Below are 22,919 nucleotides of genomic sequence, written 5' to 3'. Positions count from 1 at the left end.
CACAGAATGTTACAATTCCAGAAAATTCATAAAACATTTTTTTTCTCATCCATTCATTGAGGAAAAATTAAACATAGTAAAGTTGACGAAATATATACATACACTTTACATCACAAGCAAGCATAAATGTATTTGTGGGCAAAAAGTTGAATTTACATACATTGTGTACATGTATACATATCTTGACAAATTGTTTTGGCAACATTATGTTCAATTTTTATTTTCTGCAATTCTCTCCATTGTGTTTAAACTACAGGATTCTTACACTTTTTGAATAAAACATTTTTTACATGATACATGCCACATATTCATCACCGGAACCAATTAATATTCTAACTTTCTGCTCTGTAAAAATTTTTACGTCATTGAATGTACTATGTTCTTTCTTTCCTTTACTTAGAACACATTTTCTTCTGGTCTTTGGGGAAACAATAGCAAAATGAAATTTTTTTTTTAAATAACTAAGGCAAATTCTACTTCTAGCATGTATTTACCCTGAAACACTTGGACTTGAATTTGTAAAAGTCTCCATTTCTGATTTCCTAAATTTGCACAAACATCTATCTAGTATCTTCTACATCCGATGGATTTGAATTTCCTGGTGAATCTAAATGATCTAGACACAAGTTTCTTTTTTTATAATAAACAAATACTTTTTCACCTCCTCTGCAAAACCCCTGGCTGTTATCAAATACAGGTAATATTTGTCCTAGGGGTATTTTACTATCACCTCTCTTCTAATTCAGTCCTGCATTTCAGACATTCCATGTATTATGAAGAACGTTGACAAAGTCCTCGTCTTTCTCGATGGCCAGACTGAGTCCTTCGTAATACTCCTCAAACTCTACGTAGGAAACACTCTCCTGTCTTGAGGAGGCAGTAACAGCCTCTAAGAACGCCTGCACCGGGTTCATCCCTGGGACTACTCCAGCTGCAAAAAGAAACAAAAATGTCATCTCCATAATATTGCTTATTATCTAAAATAAACTTCACTGAGAACCTATACATGTATACAGGTGACTCTCGATCTCTCGAAGTTCAAGGGACCGCAAGAAAAGTTCATGAGATCGAGGGGTTCGAGAGATAGGAAGTAAATAAAATCCGGACATTTCAGTTCCGACCATCAATGTTGTACTATTATAGATACCAGAAGTATATGTTTATAAAGTCATAGAAAGTTTTCAATCGTATTTTACATGAAATTTATTTGAAATCAACAACACTGATCGTATTTTAATTAAATAAAACGATTTCCTAAATGTTCAATTTTTATTTGTTCTAATTTCATGATTACATGAAACCTAAATAGCAATGTCGGTTTGGCTTTTCCGCGGCTTGATCGGGTCCTTCACCAGTGTTCACCAGATTTCTCGCAATCAGTATTCAATCCTTGAGAAAGGGTTTTCTGTGCAATGTTTGACATACTGGGATTATGTAGACTGTAATAAAAGTACATAGTCTATCAGAACTCATTGACACGTACGTTTTCAAACTATTTTCTAAAATTCATTGTCCCGGTTTCAAGTCAAAATAAGTTGTGAAGCGATTCGTTTATAATTTACCAATTATAACCAATTAATTTTATCTACACACGGACGACCCACAGGTGTAGTTTCATCTATGTAAACACCCAATTAACACCTCCATGCCAGCCCCAGGCATTCACTGTTATCCAGGTAAATCCAAGCTGTATTAATTTCACGCTTGATTGGCGTGTATACACGCGCAATCTAAACTTCGAGAGATAGAGGGTAAAAAACAATGAAATGTGTGTAACGGGGCCCAGATCTTGGTTCGAGAGATAGAGAACTTTGAGAGAAAGAAGTTCGAGAGATCAGGAGTAAATTTGCTTAGTTATATAGAGGGAAAAAACGGGACTGGAGGTTTACTTCGAGAGATAGAGAACTTCGAGAGATCGGAGTTCGAGCCATCGAGAGTCACCTGTATTCATGCAGCTATATATGATAAATTCGATAGATTAAAATCATAATACTGTATACAGGGTTATTTTCGCCCAGTGTTATTTTCGCCCTTTTGCACTTGCAAACAATTTTGCCCTGTTTTAAATTCGCCCAGTAATAGTTCTGTTTAAGAAATTATACTGTTTAATTTGAATTCGCCCTGTTTTAAATTCCCCAATCAAGAAAAGGGCGAAAGGGGCGAAAATTAAACGGGGGCAAAAATTTCCCTGTATACAGTATGTTAAATACATTTTCTAGTGCAGACAAATTATTAGATTTCAGATGGGTTGGTGGGGGTGGTTAATATTTATTCTTTTCCTGTAAAGACACGCATAAATTCATGTGCACCACAAAATGTTTGAGTCCTATCCTATCATATAATATGTTTTTTTTTCTTTATCAAGAAAATAAAATCCACATAAACCAGCAATTCTTCCTCGATCCTTCAACAATTTAACCCATAAAATAAATGATTAATTTTACAGTAACTGCCCCTTTCAAGTGCCAGAGGGATATATCTTTTTAAAACAAAATCTAGCATATGGTATTGTATATTGCTGAATGTGTATCATTAAAATCTCCATGTACAAACCTGCTTGTGGAGGAGGGCGGAATTTACTGTTAAAGTATTTCCTGATGTCCATTACTGTGACTCGACCACTCTTACTGGAATCTAACTTCTTAAAAGCCTAGTAAATGAAATGAAAAGATTTTAAGATTTTAAACTCAAATTCATTCAAATTACAGATCAGTTTATGTGAGCTCCATTGCATTTCTACCAAATATTATGAAATATAAATAATTTTCCAGGTTCAATAAATTATGGTTTCAAATATTCCTGCTTTTTTTCAACTTGCTGACATCACATTCAACATAAGAATTTAATGATACAAATCTTAATTCTTCGATGTCTTTTTTTTGGGGGGGGATGTTTTTATTTTAATTTTTTAAAACCAATCATTGTTTTTGAATTTGCATCTGTTCAATTTCTTAACATTTCTACACTTTGAGTCCTGGCCTAAATATTAATTTTACCTTTCGAACTTTAGACTTGCGATACTCATTCATCTGTCCTAGGACCTCCCTCATGTACAGACTGTAGTCTAATTCTCCTGTCTCGTCTACATCTAACGCTTCAAAAATGGCATCCAGTAACTACAATAAAATCTTATCAACTATATCGTGACTCAAAAAAAAAAAAAAAAAACATTTAGAGATTTTATATATTAGCAATTTTTTTCAAGATTCAACTCTAATATATAGAATTTTTATCAATGAATTCAAAGTGGAACCATTCTACATAGAACAACTTTCGTCAGAAATATTTTTTTCATTAACAATCTAACCAAATGACTGTAAAACAAAGCTTACATGTATTGATAATGAAAAAATAAATAAAGAACAAAAATTGAAAATTTCTATCCCCTTTACCTCTGGGTCGAGATCTATGTGGAATGTGAACAGTCCTTTCTCTAACTGGAACCTGTACATAACTCCATCCCCCCTCTCGTCTCTCTCCCTGTAGTAACGCCCCAGTCCTGTGTAGGTCTTAATCCCTCTCTTACTTATCTTCTCTCGAACCTCAGCTAAAAGAGCATATATTTGAAACAATATAATTATTAAACTAAAATTACAAAATTTGAGGGGATATAGTAGTGTGCTTGTACAGGGGTTAAAAATGGGGGGGGGGTGTTACATTGCAGAGATTTTGAAAAATTCTTTAAATACATGTACAATCTTCTCAAGCAAACACCAATAATGACATTTTTTGCCAAGGCCTCTAGTTTTTTAAATTGTTTAAAGTATTTAATCTAGTACATATCCATAATTGATTTTTCACGTACATTTAGGAATCTGCGAAACTACATGTACTTGAAAACAAATTTGATATTTCAATACTGACCTTGGACAGCAGCCACCACTTTCTGAATGTCTGAATCAATGGATTTCTGTACACCTTGTCTGTAGGTGGTTGGCATATCATTAGCCCTGTAAAGATACAATGTTTTTTCAGAAGTTAAGATAGTCACTATCATACATGTTAACCTATTGTGATGAAAAAGAGGGAGAATCAGACCACAAAAGAGGTAGCATTGCGCGCGTGTTGTTTAACGCTTGGATTATCGATATCTTTCATGTAATATACATCTATATTATATTTAAGCCTTAAATGAAATCAGGTACCTACACTAATTAATCTTAAGTATCAACAGCAATAAGAAGACAGAAACACCTTAAGTTTGACATAAATTGTACAAATTCAAATATTTTTCATGCTCATCATTTTGCTTGGATTGGCTGCTTTACTTAGCCTTTTGAAGAGTGATCATTGCTGAAATAGCCTAGAAGCAATAATTCTGAATGTTCATTCAATTTTTAAACAAAACAAATGATGGCATGGTTTAATCTAGATCTAAAACAAGTTCGTATCTTTCGTTATATAAATCAGATTTCCCGCGATGAATGAAAACGAAAGTAGAGGTGTGCCACATGGCTTGGTCAATCGAGTGATTTCTATTGACTTTATTGATAAAGTTGTGAGCTTTTGAGCTTTTAATGACGATGTCAAATGTTTTCATCTAATTCTTAAAAGCTGAATCTCCTTTTTCATGGCAGGGATGTTGATTAATTTATCGTAACCAATGTAATCACTGGTAGTCTTATGTTGTTGTCATTGTCAAATCCGTGCTTCAAATCTATGTACAAAAAAGCGTTTGTATGATTCCGAGTCAAATCACGCGATATCTAGCGAGATTTTATGAGATGGCTTCAAAAATGGATACCCAAGCGAACCAAAAATACTTTAGACTCAGCTTTTGTAGAAAAGCGGTAGAATTTTGAATTAAATCGGTAGGCGGGAGATGGAGTGAAAAAGCGGTAGACTCCCGCCTAAATCGGGAGAGTTAACATGTATGGTCACTATATTAAATAAATTTACAGATTCTCATCCCAGCCCAGCCTGATTTTTTTAAACCCAGCCTCAATTTTTTTCCTGTTGTTTTTTCTTTATCTTAATTCTGATCGGGATTGATATTAGCTGTAGAACTATTGCTCTAAATAAATGTGATTAGAATAAGGGAGCAAAAGGTGGCATATCAACCACTGCTGGAGAACGGAGAAATTCTCAATCCTGTGCAGAAAACAGCACCATTTGGAGAGTGAACACAACTCAAAACTGTTTGTTTACATACATGAGATCCTGTTTTGCTGCCTCATCCACATCTGTGACTCTGAAGTAAACATGGTCAGCTTTCTTCATTGTGTCTGGTAGAGAGTGCTGGCCCTCTGTGGAAATGATCAGGTTGGCTCCCTAAATTTACACAATGTACAATCACATAAAAACTAAGCAATAAGTTTTTTTTCCCCCAATTACGGTTATGTTTAACTAGATTATCATAAATTATAAAGTTTAAAGATACCAATTGAATTCAATTTTTTGTTTCAATCTAACTAGTGAACAACAAGAACTAGATAGTCTAAATTTTTAATTTACCTCTGTATTAATTAATTACTTACCGAGTATATATCAAACAGTGTATACGGCTCATTCTTTCTGCCTCCTGTCAGGTGCTTGTATTTCCCTCTCTTTATTAAAGGCAATGCTTTAGCACTAAAAGTACAGAATCAGGGGGAAACTTATATATTATTTTTTTTTAAATCTGTATTTGATTTATTTTTTAATTTTATGATCTTTTTATTATTTTTTTTATTTTAATATTTTACAATTTTGATAAAATTTAACTCTAAAACTTATTCAAATAAATATAATGTTTACCTTTTACCAAATTGTCTAAATTCATATATTGTGAGTGTGTTGTCTACATGGAAATAAAAACCAGTTAACTCTCTCAAAGCATCATGCCCATTTCTACAATCAAAATAAAATATAAATTAATCTTTTGATTTTTTTCATGAAAAATATATACAAATATATCCATACTGCAATGAAACATAATTTGTTAATATTGTACATGATTGTGCACTTTGATAGTAATTTTTCATTTTTTGAGTGGTCAGAGACTTAATTCTAATGATAAGATTTCTTAAAAATCTTACCTTGTTAGAATTCTAGCACCAAAGCGGACCCGTTTTGACAATAAATTTTCTGTGGCAGTGGCACTGGTTCTGACTCTAAATCAAAATTTATAGACTTTGATATTTAAAGAATTTAAATAAAAGATCTTAATTTAAATAAGACATAATCATTTCTTACTGCCTGATTTAACTGAAAAAATCAATATAATAAAACTATCAGGTTTTAGATGTGGCAATATATCTATTTACTATTTTTACTCCAGATCAAATTTATGGTCTTGTGGTATTTTGAAAAAAATATACTTATATTATCAATTTATAAATAATTAAAACATGCCATGGAAATCAGCTTCGATTTGAAACAAGTAGAAATCATGTTTTCTTTTTTTCCATTTTCATTGATTTACATAATAAATAAATTGAATATTTTATCAATATCTTTTGTACCTGGAGTCGTGAAGATATCGATTACTTCCCCTTGCTCGCCTGGTATCATTAGGGACCGGTGTTCGTATATTCTGTTCTGGGTCACTAATAACAGGCCTAAACAAAGAAAAAATATATTATTCTAAGCAGTAGGAATTTCATGCACTTTATAGTAAGCAAAATAAGATTTAGGTAAAGGATTCATGGCTACATCAGCAGTCACTGTGTTATTCATTGAAATTCAAAGGCAAAATAAATATCTTGACATTTCAAATGAAGGATAGTCCATTATCTGTGGAAAACTTAAGGAATCCCCCCCCCCCTTATTATTCTTCCTGTAATGTTTTCATTATTTAAACTAAAACTTTTATTGTAGCTTGTAAAGTTTAATCATGTTCTAATGAAGAATGAAGATATAACTACCTTGATAGTTGGTCTATCATCACAGTTTCAATTAATTTCTGCTGTTTGTTAAATTCTATTAATTCCTCCTGCAAAAAAATAAAATTTGGACAATGAATAAAGGATCTTATTCAAGCAGTGTATGTAGAAATTATGAGTTGATATATGGTTGTATCTGGGAAAGCATAAGTAACAGTAGCTAGGTCTCAACATTAACCTATTTATATCCACTTGTCAATTGCACTGTTTGCACAAGTAGCCAACAAATATTACAAAAGGTAATTTGTCCTATCGAACAAAGTGTGTCTGAAGATTGACATTTTCCAACCATTAAATTAAATGAACTAGTACTGGATGCAGACAATCATCATTAATGTTGAGCCCTCAACACTGTATTCACATGGATGTTTGACATCATGAAGAAATATTGATGCCATAATACACAAAACAGCTAAGTTATATAAAAAATTCAATACATAATAACAAGTTTCTTACACGTAAAAAAAAGTTAATTAGAATACTTCTATTTCATATTTTATAAAATATCAAAGACAGTAATCTTTCTTACGGCATCCATGATTTTCATCATCTGTTGAGTGGCGTAGGATTTTCTCGCGGCCCAGTTTTTGTCCAGTATGTCCTCCGGTTCCTCGTATCTGGCGCTCTCTTTTTCCACCTCATCTCGAATCTCCCCATAAGTTTTGGGACGAGATTTTTTCACAGCTGCAATTTCTTTGTGTACATCCTCCTACCAATTAAAATTTCATTTTAATTAAGTTTTATAATTTCAAAAATTAAATTCATTTTACATCAATCTGTTTATTCATTTTATTAATTCAAAAGAAACAGATTTTTTATTTTAATCAAAAATAATTTATGTATTTGTTAAAAAGGAAAATGGTGCTGAGGATGCCAGCTCATTTCAACACATCCATTGTTACAGTATTTGATACCCAGTATGTTGGTGTTTGAGATAACACAAAGTTCAACTGCATTAGAGATAAACCTTCAAGACAAACTGCATGATTCAAGAAAACATATATCTCCATATGTATTCACTATGTGATGAATAACAATAAATATTTGACACAACCTCTGTGACAGAATGGTTCTTGGCTCTATAGGATTGCTTCATATCATCAGTATACTGTTGGTACATTTCTTTATATCGTTCTGAAGGAGGAGATAAGTCATCTGGACATGGGTTCTTGTCCCAGGCAGTGGGCTATAAATAGAAACCATACAGCATATTACTAATGATTATGAACTACGCAGCACTGTTAAGGCCTACTATGAGAAATCAACGGAAAATAGACGTGCAAAAAAGGGGGATTTTTTAAAAATTGAATATATTTTACTTAAGCTATTTTATTATCACAGAACTTTAATACTTATGGAAATAGCAAAGTATAACCCACTCTGTACTGTATGAAGTTTAGTCCCATCAATGGACAGTCATGTGATAAATGCATAGTTCGTGTACTGAATGTAGGTCATTAACAAATTTCAATATCGCAAGGGCGTACCTTAGTTAAAATTAAAAATTCAAGCTATTAATTGTTTCTGCATACTTTGAAGTATCTGAAAAGTGCTGCTGCTTTGAATAGAATTCACGTTTTAATAGTTAAATTTTAAAGTAAATAGGCCAATGTCGAAATATGTTTGACTTTTACCAAATATTTTGTGTACTTATAAAATCACGCCCTCGATTTAAAGAAAGCAGCAGCACTTTTCAAGTTAAGGAAAATATCCTTTATCTATATTCAAAAAATGGTTCAGATCTATGTAGTGTATGCCCTTGCGAAAGCACGATTTTATGAGGCATCTCGATGTAAAATATATGTAACCTGTACATAAAAACACGACATAATTAACAAAATACATTCTCTTGGTAGTAAATTAATAATCGCACTAAGCAAAGGATATACTTTGGTATTAATCGTCTATTTAAAACCTGTAAATAATATTCTGTTTAAGAATAAGACGCATTTTTCATTGTTTTAATTCCTCAATCTGCCTCTCACAGCACATGAAATATGTCATGTTTACCAATATGACGTCATGTTTACAAGTTCATCGCGATCAGTTCTATTTTTATAATCAGCTACGTGGGATTCAACTAGCAAAATTTTTTAATGCATTGATAAATTATTTTGTTGTTTATTATGCTAATACAGTAAAAAATTGCAAATTATTTCATTTTCACGTATTATGAGAAATACATATTAAAAGTCATGTTTTTGTGTGACGTCACAGTAAACTTTTCCCGTATAAATTAGGCCCCGTCCCCTTTTTCAAGCCTTAACAATGCTGCGTATATAATGTAGATTTGTATTTCTGATTAGTAAAGGATTTTATCCCAAACTATTTTGATTGTGATCTAAGGGAGATAATCCAGATTGCGGATCACAACTACTACTAACAAGACTTGAGATGCCAAGAAAAAAAACGTAACTATTCTTTCAAGGCAACCAAAAGTTACAACGTTAATATAAACTCTCTATAACTCTTATTTAGTGCTTTTTTCAAGCTTATAAATTTGATGTTTAAATACCTAGCACACGACAATCATTAAAGCTAATGTACATGGGTGTAGTTTGCACACCTCTATTTGATCAGTATAACTTGAGTTGATTTATCTAAAGATAGTTATATTTTCTGAAAGAGAAAAATCATTCTACCCAGGACTTTGTGTTAATGTAAGACACAAGCAGTAAAAAAAAATGTACATCTCTTTTCATTTGCCAAAAAATTTTGTTCATATACATGCAATTACTATAAATCACATTTTACCTTATTTCAAATAATTACGCCAGTCTGTCTACACTGGAAAAATTTAATTCTCACATAAATTTGTATTAGTAAGCCATACTTTGGAAAATAATTACAGAATACCTGGCTCTCGGAAAAAATAAGATGTCAGTCACAAAAATATTAGCGATCTACAGTACATGAGACCATCTGCTGACTAAACTCTCCTGATCTACCTGTTTTTCTTTGTGTACTTTTGCTTTCTGTTTGTTGTCATCAGTGTATCCAAAGTACAGACCAGGAACACTATCAGGCCGTACACTCTTGCTGCTCTGTAGATGAAAAACGCAAGTGAAAAAATAAATTACTTGTATTAAATTAAGCTTTACTTTTTGTCAAGACATTAGACTTTGCTTGCTTTGCCTCATCTTTCAACACTTATTGATCTTAAGCTCTTATGAAAAGCAACATTCATTTCTCCTCATACATTACATGTAAATCCAAAAAAAACATTTTCTTGTCATCATGGATACATCCAAGCAACTAGCAAGTCCCGATTCCTCTTTTTTTATCTCAATCTCTCAAATCTTTGAACATTTGAATTTGTGTCTAGTTTATAGTCTACTTTATTGCTAAATAACAAGCTTTGACTGTACCTTATGTGCTGTTCTGCTGGAGGGTCTGTCAATGTTATTTCTGGCTGTTGAACAAGGGGTACCCCAACTTTAAACATTAGAAGTGTTATTTCATTTTCCACAAATAAAACACTAATTTTTGCATATCAACAACCCAGTGATGTAAGCAAAATGAAATAATTTATAATTTCTATTATTCAAGAGTAATTTCAGTTTCTGTCCCAAAGTTTTGTAGATGCATGATCCATGTAAATTGAAATCAGAAAATTATACATTTCTCCCATTTAAAATCTGTCTTCTTAAGCATTGAATTCATATTTTGGGATGTCTTCTGTCCTATAATACACCTGGCCGTGCCAACAAATTGAATACCGCGTTAGCGCGGTATGATAATTTGTCGGCACGGCCAGGTGTGTTATAGGACCGAAGACATCCCAAAATATGAATTCAATGCTTATATTTACATTCTCTAATTTTTCATCCTCATAATTGTTTATTTCAGTAATCTTTAATGTGAATTTAGCGCCCTTCAAAACTGGTATGCTTTGTAGACGTAACAGCCGTTTTTGATGTTTGTGACGTTGCAAAGTTGAATAACGCAAACGAACATTGCAAGGAAAAAAGTGACAAATTATTTTTAAACCCACATTTGTTGTATTTTTGCGTTAATTGAACAGGGTTATAGTTTTTGAATTAAATTCAGACAAAATAATTTACATTTTGATATTCTAGAGTATTGAAAATTCACATAGTTCCTACTGTGTATTCTAACGTGCGGTGACAAGGTTTCCCATGTGTTATAGAAATTTGAACGTCATGGATTTCTAATGGATTTCATAAAGAAAATTACACTGAATGTAAATATTTAAGAAATAAACAACGTACGTTATTCAGTGAACATGGCGTTATGAATAGCAATTGCTCTGCTGGCATATTCCATGATGCGCGCTAGCGCATCATGGAAAATATGCCAGCAGAGCTATTGCTATTCATAATGCCATGTTCACTGAATAATCGTTGTTTATTACTTATATTTGCATTCTTTGAGTTTTTCAAGAATATCAGAGGAAATCCTGACTTACATAAGGACGCAGCTTCTTGTCTTTACTCTTTAGTAATGAAAAACATACGGCTTTAAAATCACTACACCTGATCAATGATCCTTTTCTCTAATAAATCACAAACAATTTATTAAGTATTTCCCTCTCAAACACAGTTATCTGGATACAAGCAGCGCCGTCATCACATTCTCTTAATTTTTGTTTTGATGCAGTTGTGACGTCATCGATCAACGTTATTGAAACCCTCTGACAAAAATCAATAATTTAAATCTATGATGAAAAATGAGAATGCTTTTATAATGATTATTACTCCAGAATGCTTTCTAAGATTTTTTTTTTTTTAGTTTTTCTATTTATTTTTAATAGCTGAAATCATTCTTGAAGTAGATATACTTGTTAAATTTTCTCTTTCTGAATATCATTACCCAAGTGTGAAGAGTTATTGTTCTTTGTACAAATATGCATGATACGAAAAAATAAAAATATAGCCTTCTCTAAATTTTTAAAAAGTTTTATTATACAATTAAATAAATTTTTAAAGATACGAATCAGCAATTTTAAATATTCTGAATTTCTTTTTTTTTCAAAGAATAATATTAAAAACTTATTTTTATTCCTCTCATGAAACATTTCATATATATACTTCTCAACACGGTATATAAGTGTAGTAGAGATTGTTCTACACGAGTGTGATAGAGCAATTGCACTCATAGCAGAAGCAGTTGCATCTATAGTGCTATGAACGCAGTTAAAGCCTGCAGGTTCATAGTGGGAGAGAGCAGTGGATTTGCAAATATAATCAAATGAACATGTGTGAAGATTCTTAGACTGTGAGACCTGTAAATTAATTAATTTTCCTGAGACCTTACTTTTCAGGAGATATTCATTAACTCTTTAAAAGCTAGACAAATTTTTCACAAATTCTGGTAACTGCTTTATGTAATCTTTAGGAATACTTATTTACTAAAATAATGAAATTTTTGTGAGCATGTAATTTAGGCAAAAATAAAGTTCTCTCAAATAAAAAGTGAGTGGCAGTATCAAATTTTAGAAACTTTCAAGTTGTCATTTTACCTTGCTTCATCTCCTGATTCAATAAGCCTCTGAATGTTTTTGTTAATTTACCAGGGTACACAAGAATATACTGAAGAATAGTTTACTTAGTTAATCTCACACCTTATAGTAGATATCCCAGACCTCCCTGTGTCTGGATAGTCTATCATTTCTACTGGTTTGGACACTGTATACTCTTCATGCTGGAAAGCCTTCAGATTCAAAGCAGGTACCCTGTCAACATAAAAAAAATATTTCACATTTATCAATACAGTAAAACACACTAAATAAATTTAATTAATGTAAATATTAATGAAGTGCCAATGATGGAAGATTTTGTTTCATCAAAAATTTCATTTGTTATATGTTAGGTTCAAAGTGAGTTTAAAAGCTACGGAAAATGAAAATCACTTTGCTATAAGAAGCAATTCATTATAAGCATGTTTGCTATCAATAATAATGTCATTTTCGTCTTTAAAAAAATGTCAATGTTATTTCTCCATATTGATATCATTTCCTTAAAACATGTACATAGTAACATACTCTTTTTTCTCTATGTACAAGAAATTTCAAAACAATAAAAACAAAGTTATGATAATGAAAGATTGTGGAGCACACCTCAAAAATGTCAAAACATTCTCGATTGATTATTTGTAAAGCATATCCAAGCTGTGTACTCCTTAATCCCCCAAAATTTGTGAATTTTACAATAATTGTTAATCCTAAATTTTAAGATCATACTCATGGCACTGCACTGGACATTCATAGGTGTTAAGAAAACTAAAAACATGTATGGCCCCTTTGACTTCCTGGCTGTGAAATCAAAGAATGACACTTTAGTCAGTCAATTAAATAGATCAATTAAGGGGTCAGCTGTGTGACATATAAAATCTTAGGATAAACAATGTATTTTTAGAAAGGATTAATTCCACTAATAAGTCTAATTGGGTATACTTATAATTAGTTTTTATAAACATGATGAAAGAGAATTAGTTTTGAGACCTTGTGCTGAAAGTTTGGAAACTAATGATAAAAACCAAGCAGGGAAAGAGACACAAACATAACTGGATTGTTTAGGCCCTAATCTTCAAAATGAACTCAATGGTAAGAACATTAAATTTAGACTTGAATATTTCGTGTTTTAGATATTGTAACGTGAGAGCCATTTTGATATTGTATCAACATAATCTAACTTCAAAAGTCCTGTGTCATTTGGACTTCCTGCATTTTTTGCGATTCCCTAATCTCTTGAGTTATAAGTACTCCAAAAAATAATGAACTTTATAATTTGCCAAATTATGTACATCAGGGCATATAGACATGCTCCTAAAAATGTCAATACCAACATGATTGCCAGGGGTAAAGCACAAGCTTATCTTGACATTATCGTGTTGAACTAAAAATATACAGTCACTGTACTGTTTTCAAGTTCTACAATGAAATTCGCACAAAATTAAATTAAGATTCATTAATACTCTGATAAGACTTAGAGAGATAACTCTTAATGACATAAAAGTCTAATATATTCCTTAATTTATAAATTTGTCAAGTTATGATATCAGTTTTGTCCAATTCGCTTTGCAAGCTATACTATAGTTGTTTGTATTTTACTTATATTTACATTTGCAAATGTTTTCCTTTATATAACACTACTGAAAGCAATTCGTATCTATAACTGTATAAATACAGGTATGGGGTCAAGAGGTCATAGATGTGCGTATGGATAAACGTTCGACGTCATTTCTCAGTGACGTCATAAAGGGTCGACGCGCGTTCAATGGATTACATACATGCCGTTGGGTTTGAAAAATAATGCATTTCACACGTTAAAAGTCACAATCAGACAAATATAAAGTATGAACAAGTCACAAATGTAAATATAAGTAATAAGGTATCATTTAAAAACATCTATTGGGCTATAAATACGGGTCGGTACGAGATTAAATTCATCATAAAGCCCTTCGGGCTTTATGGAATTTAATCTCGTGACCGACCCGTATTTATATCCCGATAGATGTTTAAAAATGATACCTTATTTCTTAAATAAATTTCTTTTGGAAAATCATAGAAGTTAAAAGCAACAATTTTCATGAGTTAGCAAAGGGTTTATGAACCTTAAAGAATATGTAAAATTCTTCATTTATCTAGAGATCCCTACCCTGCTGGCCTGCTGTCTGGTCTACTGGGGGGTTTATCTTCTGGTTTACTTATAGGTTTCTCCTCTCCCTGAAAAAAATAACAATAATTTAAAATAAGACTTTGAAAAATACTTGGTTTTGCAATGTCCGGTAAATTATGGATAGTTACATTTTTTTGTAAGTATTAATTGCCACATATAAAGAAAGATTTACCATCTAGCCATTACAATGTAGTTAATTTTATTGATATCTTTCACATTCTTTAACAGTACCTCCTCGGTTGGAGCAAACAACCTTTAATCACCTCTATTCATGTATCTTTTTCAAATTTTTGTACGTCTATTATTATTTGACAAGGTGGAAACTTTTGAACATAAACAAATCATTAACTGAATTTATCTTTTGTCAGATACAGCCCTTTAAATTAAGCTGTACATTTTATCAGGTTGACAAAAGTACATAAACATGTACACATGTTGATCCCAGATTTATCCTTTCCAAATAAAAGTAGAGTCTAAACCTTTGTAGAAGTGAAAATTGAAAGAAAACTCTTCAAGGTTGTCCATAAGAAATAAAACACGAGGTCTCAGGGAACATTTGGAAAGAAGAAGTAGGAGATCTTGGGTCCTATCCTAATTCAGAACTTAAGAAAGAAGAAGTAGGAGATCTGGGGTCCTCTCCTAATTCAGAACTTAAGAGGATCCAATTTCAAAATATGGGGGGGGGATTACATCATTAATAGTGGGGAAATTCCCAGGCACAGAGTCATAGGGATAATCCTAACCACTTAAGTAACCCTTACAGTGATGGGATTCCTGTTCACTGTTGGTTTTGCACTCGGCGGCCTTCCATTCCCAGGTCGATTCCGTGCACTTCCTGGAATAGCTCGCTCATGATTTCTTGGTGTTGGCGAACCATGAACCATAAAATCCATTTCAATCTAAAAGAATCAACATAGGTTGTAATGTGCACTTCATGAAACAAGAAAAATATATGTTTTTTTTCTTATTATGAAATAAATTCCTATACTGGCTGTAGACAAAAGTAAGAACTCATAATCATTTAAACAGTTACAAAATATTGATCATTTAAAACTACAATATTGGCCTAGATACTAAACAAAAGGTTGGTACTTCTCATGCACCTGCATACAGGTCCAGTACAATCACTAGATTTAGCTACGTAGGTAGAATTACCTACGTAGCTTTATTTACCTACCTCAGGTAGCTTTATTTAGCTATTTCAAGGTAAGTTTTCAAAAATTTTCTTTTTATTAAAAAGAGACAAAAAGTCGCAATTAAATGACTATTGATATTTATACTAGCTAGGGAGGCTTAAAAAAACAATACAAAGCAGAGATAGTTTATACATTGCTGCGTTTGGACAATTTAGAACAAAACATGTAATTCCATTGTTTGGTTAGCTGTCCGTGCGGTGAGACATGACTGAGTATGATTACTTCACATTGTACTGAATAATTACCGACCTATTATCGTGTTAACCGGAACTGGACTTCTTTGTCATTTCATCCAAGGGGTAACTGTTCTAACTGTCATACATAGACCCAAATCTTTCAGAACTTTGATTGCAATTGCGCAGAAAAAGACATTTTTCCAAGAGGGATTTTTTCATGAGTTGTTTTCAGATGAGTTCAAATTTGAAAATGATCACTGCATCAAAATGATACATGTATATATTCTGCACACCCTGAGAAAAATGCTTTTAAATAGAAATAAACCAATTTGGTAGCTAAATAAAGCTACCTCAGGTAGGTAAATAAAGCTAAGTAGGTAAATCAAGCTACGTAGCTAAATCTAGTGATTGTACCAGACCTGGCATAATCATCACAAGATCTTTCCAGAACCATGTTAAATTACCATGAATGAAAAAAAAGTAATTATGTGGCCATTTTATTTAAATAACAGTTCTAATTACAAGGACAACCCTACTCTAGTGTTTTTCAACTGTAATTTACATTATTTAGGAAGAGAAGTTCCATACCTTGATGTTTACAGTTTGCTCAGCAACCCAACGCGGAATTTGAAAGCGTTTTATTGATCAAGTCAAGTCGATCTGTTCCTAAAAGTGAAAACCGACATGTTAAATTCCGGAATAAATATTTTGCATAATACTCGTTTGTTTATTTTCCTTTTTAAACATGTTAAATTCTTTGAACTTATGTTCAGGTATATATAAAATTTATGCATTTTTTATATCATTTTCTCTTTCGTGTAAATTCTTATTTACCATATTTGAAATGTCAAACTCACGAACTCAACACTCGTATTTGCTGAACGACTTATCTAATCTAAAGTTCAAAAACACCACAACAGGCGGGCTATTGTTTTTGAACACGGAGGGAAGAAATATCAAATTTTTAATGGACACACAGGTTATTTGAGTCACACTTTAAGTTTTTAAAAAATTTAAAAAAAACCCTTTCCTCAAGTAAAATTAACATTCGGGTAGGGAGAGATCGGTTGAGCGGCGACCCTCGGGCAACTGTTGGCATTTTTCATAAAAAAAAACACGGATTGTGGCCATATTTTACATTGATAAATATACATACATAATTTGAAAAAATATCTTTTAAGTAACGGAATCATTTTGGTTTGTAATGTCGATGATTTTGGAACTAAACTGCTACAGGGAAACATGTTTTTCAAGATAGTTACTTCTGCAATGAATTTATAAAGGAGACCAGTTATAGTCAACAAGATAATTGATTGATAATAATTCAGTACAATGAGAGGCAATCATACTTATCTATGCCTCAACGCACAGTGAGTTACTCTAACAATAGAAATTCTTTGTTTGATTAAGGACCCTCTATACACCATTGCATAATGTTTTTTGGACATTGATAAAATACATTGTGTGAAGGTGTTAATTTTGAGCTTAGCTATTTAATTTTAACTATTTGGTCTATGGCTTTTACCCCCAGGAAAACTGTTCAAACACAACATGGTAGCTAGCAGTAAATAGAAATCACTGTTTAGTGTTATTTACTTCCATAAAGATAATACATGCAAAACATATGTTCAATTAATTTATCTTTGCCTTTTAAAATGTTAAGAATAATGAAATTGATAACAAATTGAGTAATATACTGTAATTTTAATTTAGAATTTAGATTTAAGGGCAGATCACTCTAACTGCAGAAAAAATAGCATATAGAATCAGAACTCGTTGTGTAGAGTGCAGAGAGGGTTCTGAAAAGTATTCAAATGCTGCAATGTTTGAACTATCTTTGTAACAAGGGGTTGTAATGAAGAACAAACACTCCTCTGTCAGGGTTCAGGTCTTATTTATTTAGACACAGTGAGCTTTTGCAATACAATGTTATTATAGCCCTGAAATATAATAAAACAACAATATAATAGCACATCAATTCAATCATATTAATCATCTATACATGTAGCTCTCATAATCAATATATTCATAATAATATATTATAGATGATATACATATATATGTACATTTACTCTCAATTAAGGGAGATAACTCTTTTAAGTCAATATATGGATCATTACATATTTTCTCCCATATAAATGCATAAAAAATAATACTAATTGAAACGAATAATTCCTCACCATTCTGTGGGAAAAGGCTACCACAATGATATGGTGGTTATAGTTGAAATGACATGTATGAACTCAGAAAATGGAATTTGTCAGTCTCCAAAGGTCAAAGTCATGGAGTCCATAAAATACAGTCATGGTCATTTCTCAATAAGACAAAGAATGAATATTTTGGCGGTAAAACTAATGACCATAAGAATAAAACCAATGAAATCCAACTTCACAACCAAACTACCAATAAGAATCAATAACACTCCAAAACCTTTGAACTGCCCTAAGGTTACTAATTATCTATATACAGGTGTACAGGTAAAGGGCTAAGGATATAAAGGAGCGGATCAAGCTTTTTATACTTTTATCTATTATGGTAGTTTAATTTATTTACATTAAATTTAAAACACTTATTTATTAAGTACGCATATAATACACACTACTATATCTTTGAAGTCTGTTGTTGTTTTGATAGACCATAGTACATATATGAAGAGTCAAATACATTCATTATACTTTTTTGCAAAGACTTTTTGTTCATTTCTAACAAACAATGTATCCGTTTATTTTCTGAAAAACTGCATATAAACAGCTATTAAATAAAGCTATTATGAATAATAAAGGTATAACTATTTAAAGCTATATAGCTAAATCAAGAGATTGTTATGTACTGGACCTGGTATAAAATTATAGTATTGACGAAAAGGAATTATTCCAGTTGTGTTCAACATTTATAGAATCAAATGATTTTCTAAACACACATTTTTATATTGAAACAGAGTTTTGACATGATGGAAGGTTCATCTTCCTCTCTGAAATACGGACAACGCCTGATGCAAAAGTTTGGAAAGCCAATGAATGGAGCACAACCACCAGATTACGGGGTTTTCTGTTGTAACGAAGAATTCAGCGACGTTAGAATCACAGTTGGGGACACGACCTATTTCGGTCATCGCATTGTTCTGGCAAGCACCAGTGAAGTCTTTCAAACTATGCTTTCATCTGTAAGTCTTGAGTGTTAACATGGTAGTTGAAAATTTTTCCTTTTTTCCAACATGCAGTCTTGAACTTGTCTCTTACTTCCCACAAATCTGGTAACAAACCTTGAGTCTTGAAAAAAAAATATGTTTCCACTTAACAACCTAACCTGTTACCATGGTTACCCTAAAATATAACACTGACCTGCTATATTTCTATTTTCTTTAAATGTTTTTCAGTGAGGATCTAAATTTTCTTTTCTTTATTTTCATCAAAGTAAAAACATTTGGAATGTTAATTATATTCAAGTCTGACACAGAAATTCTATAAAGCACCAGTCCTTTTGTCATGAATACTTATAAAATTTTGTCATTGACATTTTGTTTGAAGAGATTCACAAAATTTGAAAAAAAAATGCATATATAATCCATATGTACCCCTAAGCTTGAAAGTGGAAACCTATTTCTTTTTTTAGGCCTTGCATGCATTATGTATGGAGAGAGTCAGGAATGCTGTATATTATAACCCCCAGTCAAGAATTAGTTTGAAAATGATTTTTCACAAACAAAATCAGGTATGGGGATAAAAGTATTGGGCTAGAGACAGTGTATTTTCTATGGAATCTAATGCAAAATGATGTTAATGAAACAAGTGAAAATGCAGAACCTAGGAAATCTTACGGTCCATGCTTAATTAATCACGCTTATCTAACAGTCAGGAACATTAGGCAAACAGGTTATTGTCAACAATACTGTTTTCAAATGAGTTATTTTCTTTGTCACTATAAGTAACCTCTCTTTGCTACTGTCCTCCATTAAAAAATGTGTTTGTAAAATAAGCTTTACAAGTTATTTTTCCAATAATCTCTTTGCATGTTATGCCCCTGACTCTCTAAGTTATTGGATTTGTGGCTATTATTTTCTAAAATTAATGTTTTTATGTTTCCATCAAAGTAAAAGTCAAAACCAGACTTTGAGGCTTGGGGCATTCTTGTCCAGGTTGAAAAATGATGTATTGGATCAGAGGCACTGTACATTGGTTATGACGATGTTCAGCAGTTCAATATTTCAAGAATACTGTATTTTATTTTTTTTTTAATCATAAATTTTCAGAGTACATCGTAATATTTCCTCCGAATATGTACAATAATATGCAGAAGAGTGATGTTATAAATGACACAGAAAATGCTATGACGATATTTGATTGCTCATGGAAAACACTTGATAAAGTGTAAATTCAGATTGCCATTACGATTAATTAAATAAAGTTAATATCTTTTTCAGATCTGGTGTACTACTTCTGATCTTCATTTAGAGGAAACGGGTGATTGTGAGGAAGTTTTCCCAGAATTCCTGGAGTTTCTCTACACCTGGAAGGTAAAACTGAACGAGGAAAATGTCATTCCACTCGGGCTATTGGCTGATAAGTATCTGGTGAAAGATCTAGCCTCCCTCTGCGTTGATTTCATGGTTGCAGAAGTCTGTAGTGAAAATGCCATTCCATGGTTTAGATTTTCTTTGAAATACGATGTCGATGCCTTGTACGATAAGTGCATTACGTACATAAGCCATAATTTTGAGCATTTCAACAACAGTGGAAAATTGGTGGAATTGGAAACTAGTGAGCTGAGTTTGGTGTTGGATTCTGGTGCCATAGTTTGCAAGTCAGAAATGGATATCATTCAGGCGATTATAAGGTGGATGAAGGCCTATGATCGACCAGTGCAGGAAACTCTGCGAGATGATATCGTCAAATTGTTTGGCAGTGTCCGCGCTCCAATGCTTTCTCCGGACGATATAGATAAGATCGAAAAGATGAAAGAGCTGCAGGATTTTGTCATGCTACTGCTTCCCAAGTTCTACATGAGCTACAAGTACCACTCTTTTGGCCTGGGGGTACCGATTCCACCTGAGGACAAAAAGTTCAAGAATTACGTCCCACGAATTTACACAGATCGTTGTGGTACCACTTTCAACACCACCACCTTCTGGGAGCATTATTTCCAAACGCCTTCACACATGTCAGCAAAATATGGAGCCATTCTGAAATGGAAATACCAAAACAGAAAACCTAACGAGCTGGATCTGCTTCCCTCCCCTGTCAGTGCCTTAGGTAATCTGGTTCCCTTCAAACTGAGGGTGATCCGCTTGACCAAAAGAGAAAGAAACGGCTTTGCGGAGGTGAAAATTATGAATGATACCGTAAACCTGGTGTCAACCTATGGTCCGTGTATCGACATGGGAGTCTCATTTGGCTATGAAAATGACATAAAAAAGCATGGATTAACAGTCGTCATTCTGCCAGACGGCTTCCCAATATGATTTTTCTTGTTAGTTTTGATATAGATTTATCTATTTTTATTTGCAGTGAAATATATATGATTGATGTGTTGGTGGGGGGGGGGAAGTTGGACCACTTTGATTTTGGGGTACTTATTTCCATAAATTTTCATGTTTTTTTTTTTTCAAATGCAACATGTTTTTCAAGCGTTAAAAATTGTCATTTATATTTCTATAATGAGTAACTGAATTATGAATTGTGGTGAATTTACTTGCATTTCAGTCACACTTGTAACTGGTATATTTAATTGAAAAAAAAATAAATCTCTATTTTACTTCCAAGAAATTTATAAGTACTTAACCATAGTTACATGCAAGTTTCTCATTTACTTTTTTTCAGAGGTTTAATTTTAATGCTTTATGTATCAATTTACCACCAAAATCTGTGTTCATTATTAAATTGTTCAATTATTTTTTGCTGGATTGTGTAATTGAAATACATGTATAACATAGGGCATTTCTTATGGAAGGCACACTTCAATTTACAACAAACTAAATGAATTGCTACATGCATTTCTCTAATTCACTCATGAAGGTTGTATAATATTGCTTTATTTATTTATTTGCTTATATCACATTTTTAATTTGCTCATTTTTTAAAAATTATATACATCAGTATAATTTATATATAATGCAAAAAAATATATAATTTCTATTTCATTGAGATCTAAAATGAATAAAATTTGATGATAAAAACCTGGTACATGTAATAATGTAGCTTCAATAATGTAGCCCTCTCCCCCCTTTTTTTTGCCTCTCAAGAAAATATCAAAAAAAAAAAAATCGGAGAGGGCTACATTATTGCAGCTAGTAATCATGGTAATTATGTGGACCTTATTTCTAATTTTATTAGCTCTACTGGTCAGAGACCAGAAGAGCTTATGCGATAGTAATGCGTCCGGCGTCCGTCCGTCTGTCCAGCTGTCTGTCCGTCTGTCTGTAAACAATTTTTCAAAATGCTACTCCTCCTACAGTTTTGGTCTAATTTCAATATAACTTGGCACACAAGTAGACTACACTAAGATACATAATTCTGTGTATCGGTTTTTGATTTCGATGAACGGTGTTGCCGTGGTTACTAAAAATAAAAATTTCTGTGAAATTCTTTCAAAACGCTACTCCTCCTACAGTTTTGGTCTGATTTCAGTATAACTTGGCACACAAGTAGACTACACTAAGATACATAATTCTGTATATCGGTTTTTGATTTTGATGAACGGTGTTGCCGTGGTTACTAAAAATAGAAATTTCTGTGAAATTCTTTCAAAATGCTACTCCTCCTAGTTTTAGTCTGATTTCATTATAACTTGGCACACAAGTAGAATACACTAAGATACATAATTCTCTTTATCGGTTTTTGATTTCGATGAACGGTGTTGCCGTGGTTACTAAAAATAGAAATATCTGTAAAATTGTTTCAAAATGTTACTCCTCCTACAGTTTTGGTCTGATTTCAATATAACTTGGCACATAAGTAGAATACACTAAGATACATAATTCTGTTTATCGAATTTTAATTTTGATGAAAGGTGTTGCTGTGGTTACTAAAAAAATATAAATGTCTGTAA

General features: G+C 32.3%; 2 protein-coding genes across 2 annotated transcripts; one reads left to right on the top strand and one right to left on the bottom strand.

The window, feature by feature from the left end:
* Positions 1-644: 644 nt before the first annotated feature.
* On the bottom strand, positions 645-15,398 carry LOC134274939 (calcyphosin-2-like). The gene is made up of 18 exons (XM_062757182.1): positions 15,265-15,398; positions 14,483-14,550; positions 12,448-12,558; positions 10,232-10,298; positions 9,812-9,907; positions 7,918-8,049; positions 7,393-7,572; positions 6,846-6,913; positions 6,444-6,539; positions 6,018-6,092; positions 5,737-5,829; positions 5,478-5,571; positions 5,153-5,271; positions 3,865-3,950; positions 3,393-3,547; positions 2,997-3,116; positions 2,554-2,650; positions 645-931 (listed from the first exon to the last, which is right to left on the bottom strand). The coding sequence occupies exons 1-18, from the start codon at positions 15,394-15,396 to the stop codon at positions 756-758; spliced, it is 1,965 nt and encodes a 654-aa protein (XP_062613166.1). The 5' UTR covers positions 15,397-15,398; the 3' UTR covers positions 645-755.
* Positions 15,399-16,775: 1,377 nt separating this feature from the next.
* LOC134274940 (kelch-like protein 7) lies at positions 16,776-22,190 on the top strand. The gene is made up of 3 exons (XM_062757183.1): positions 16,776-16,854; positions 18,814-19,038; positions 20,296-22,190. Exons 1-3 carry the CDS (start codon positions 16,843-16,845, stop codon positions 21,331-21,333), a joined length of 1,275 nt encoding a protein of 424 aa, XP_062613167.1. The 5' UTR covers positions 16,776-16,842; the 3' UTR covers positions 21,334-22,190.
* Positions 22,191-22,919: the final 729 nt, after the last annotated feature.

The sequence above is a fragment of the Saccostrea cucullata genome, unplaced genomic scaffold, assembly GCF_032062105.1.
Source record: "Saccostrea cucullata isolate Sc308-1 unplaced genomic scaffold, CSIRO_AGI_Scuc_v1 ctg816, whole genome shotgun sequence".
Taxonomy (NCBI): domain Eukaryota; kingdom Metazoa; phylum Mollusca; class Bivalvia; order Ostreida; family Ostreidae; genus Saccostrea; species Saccostrea cuccullata.
The sequence above is the reverse complement of the archived record's forward strand: the minus strand, read 5'-3'. Positions and strand labels throughout refer to the sequence as shown.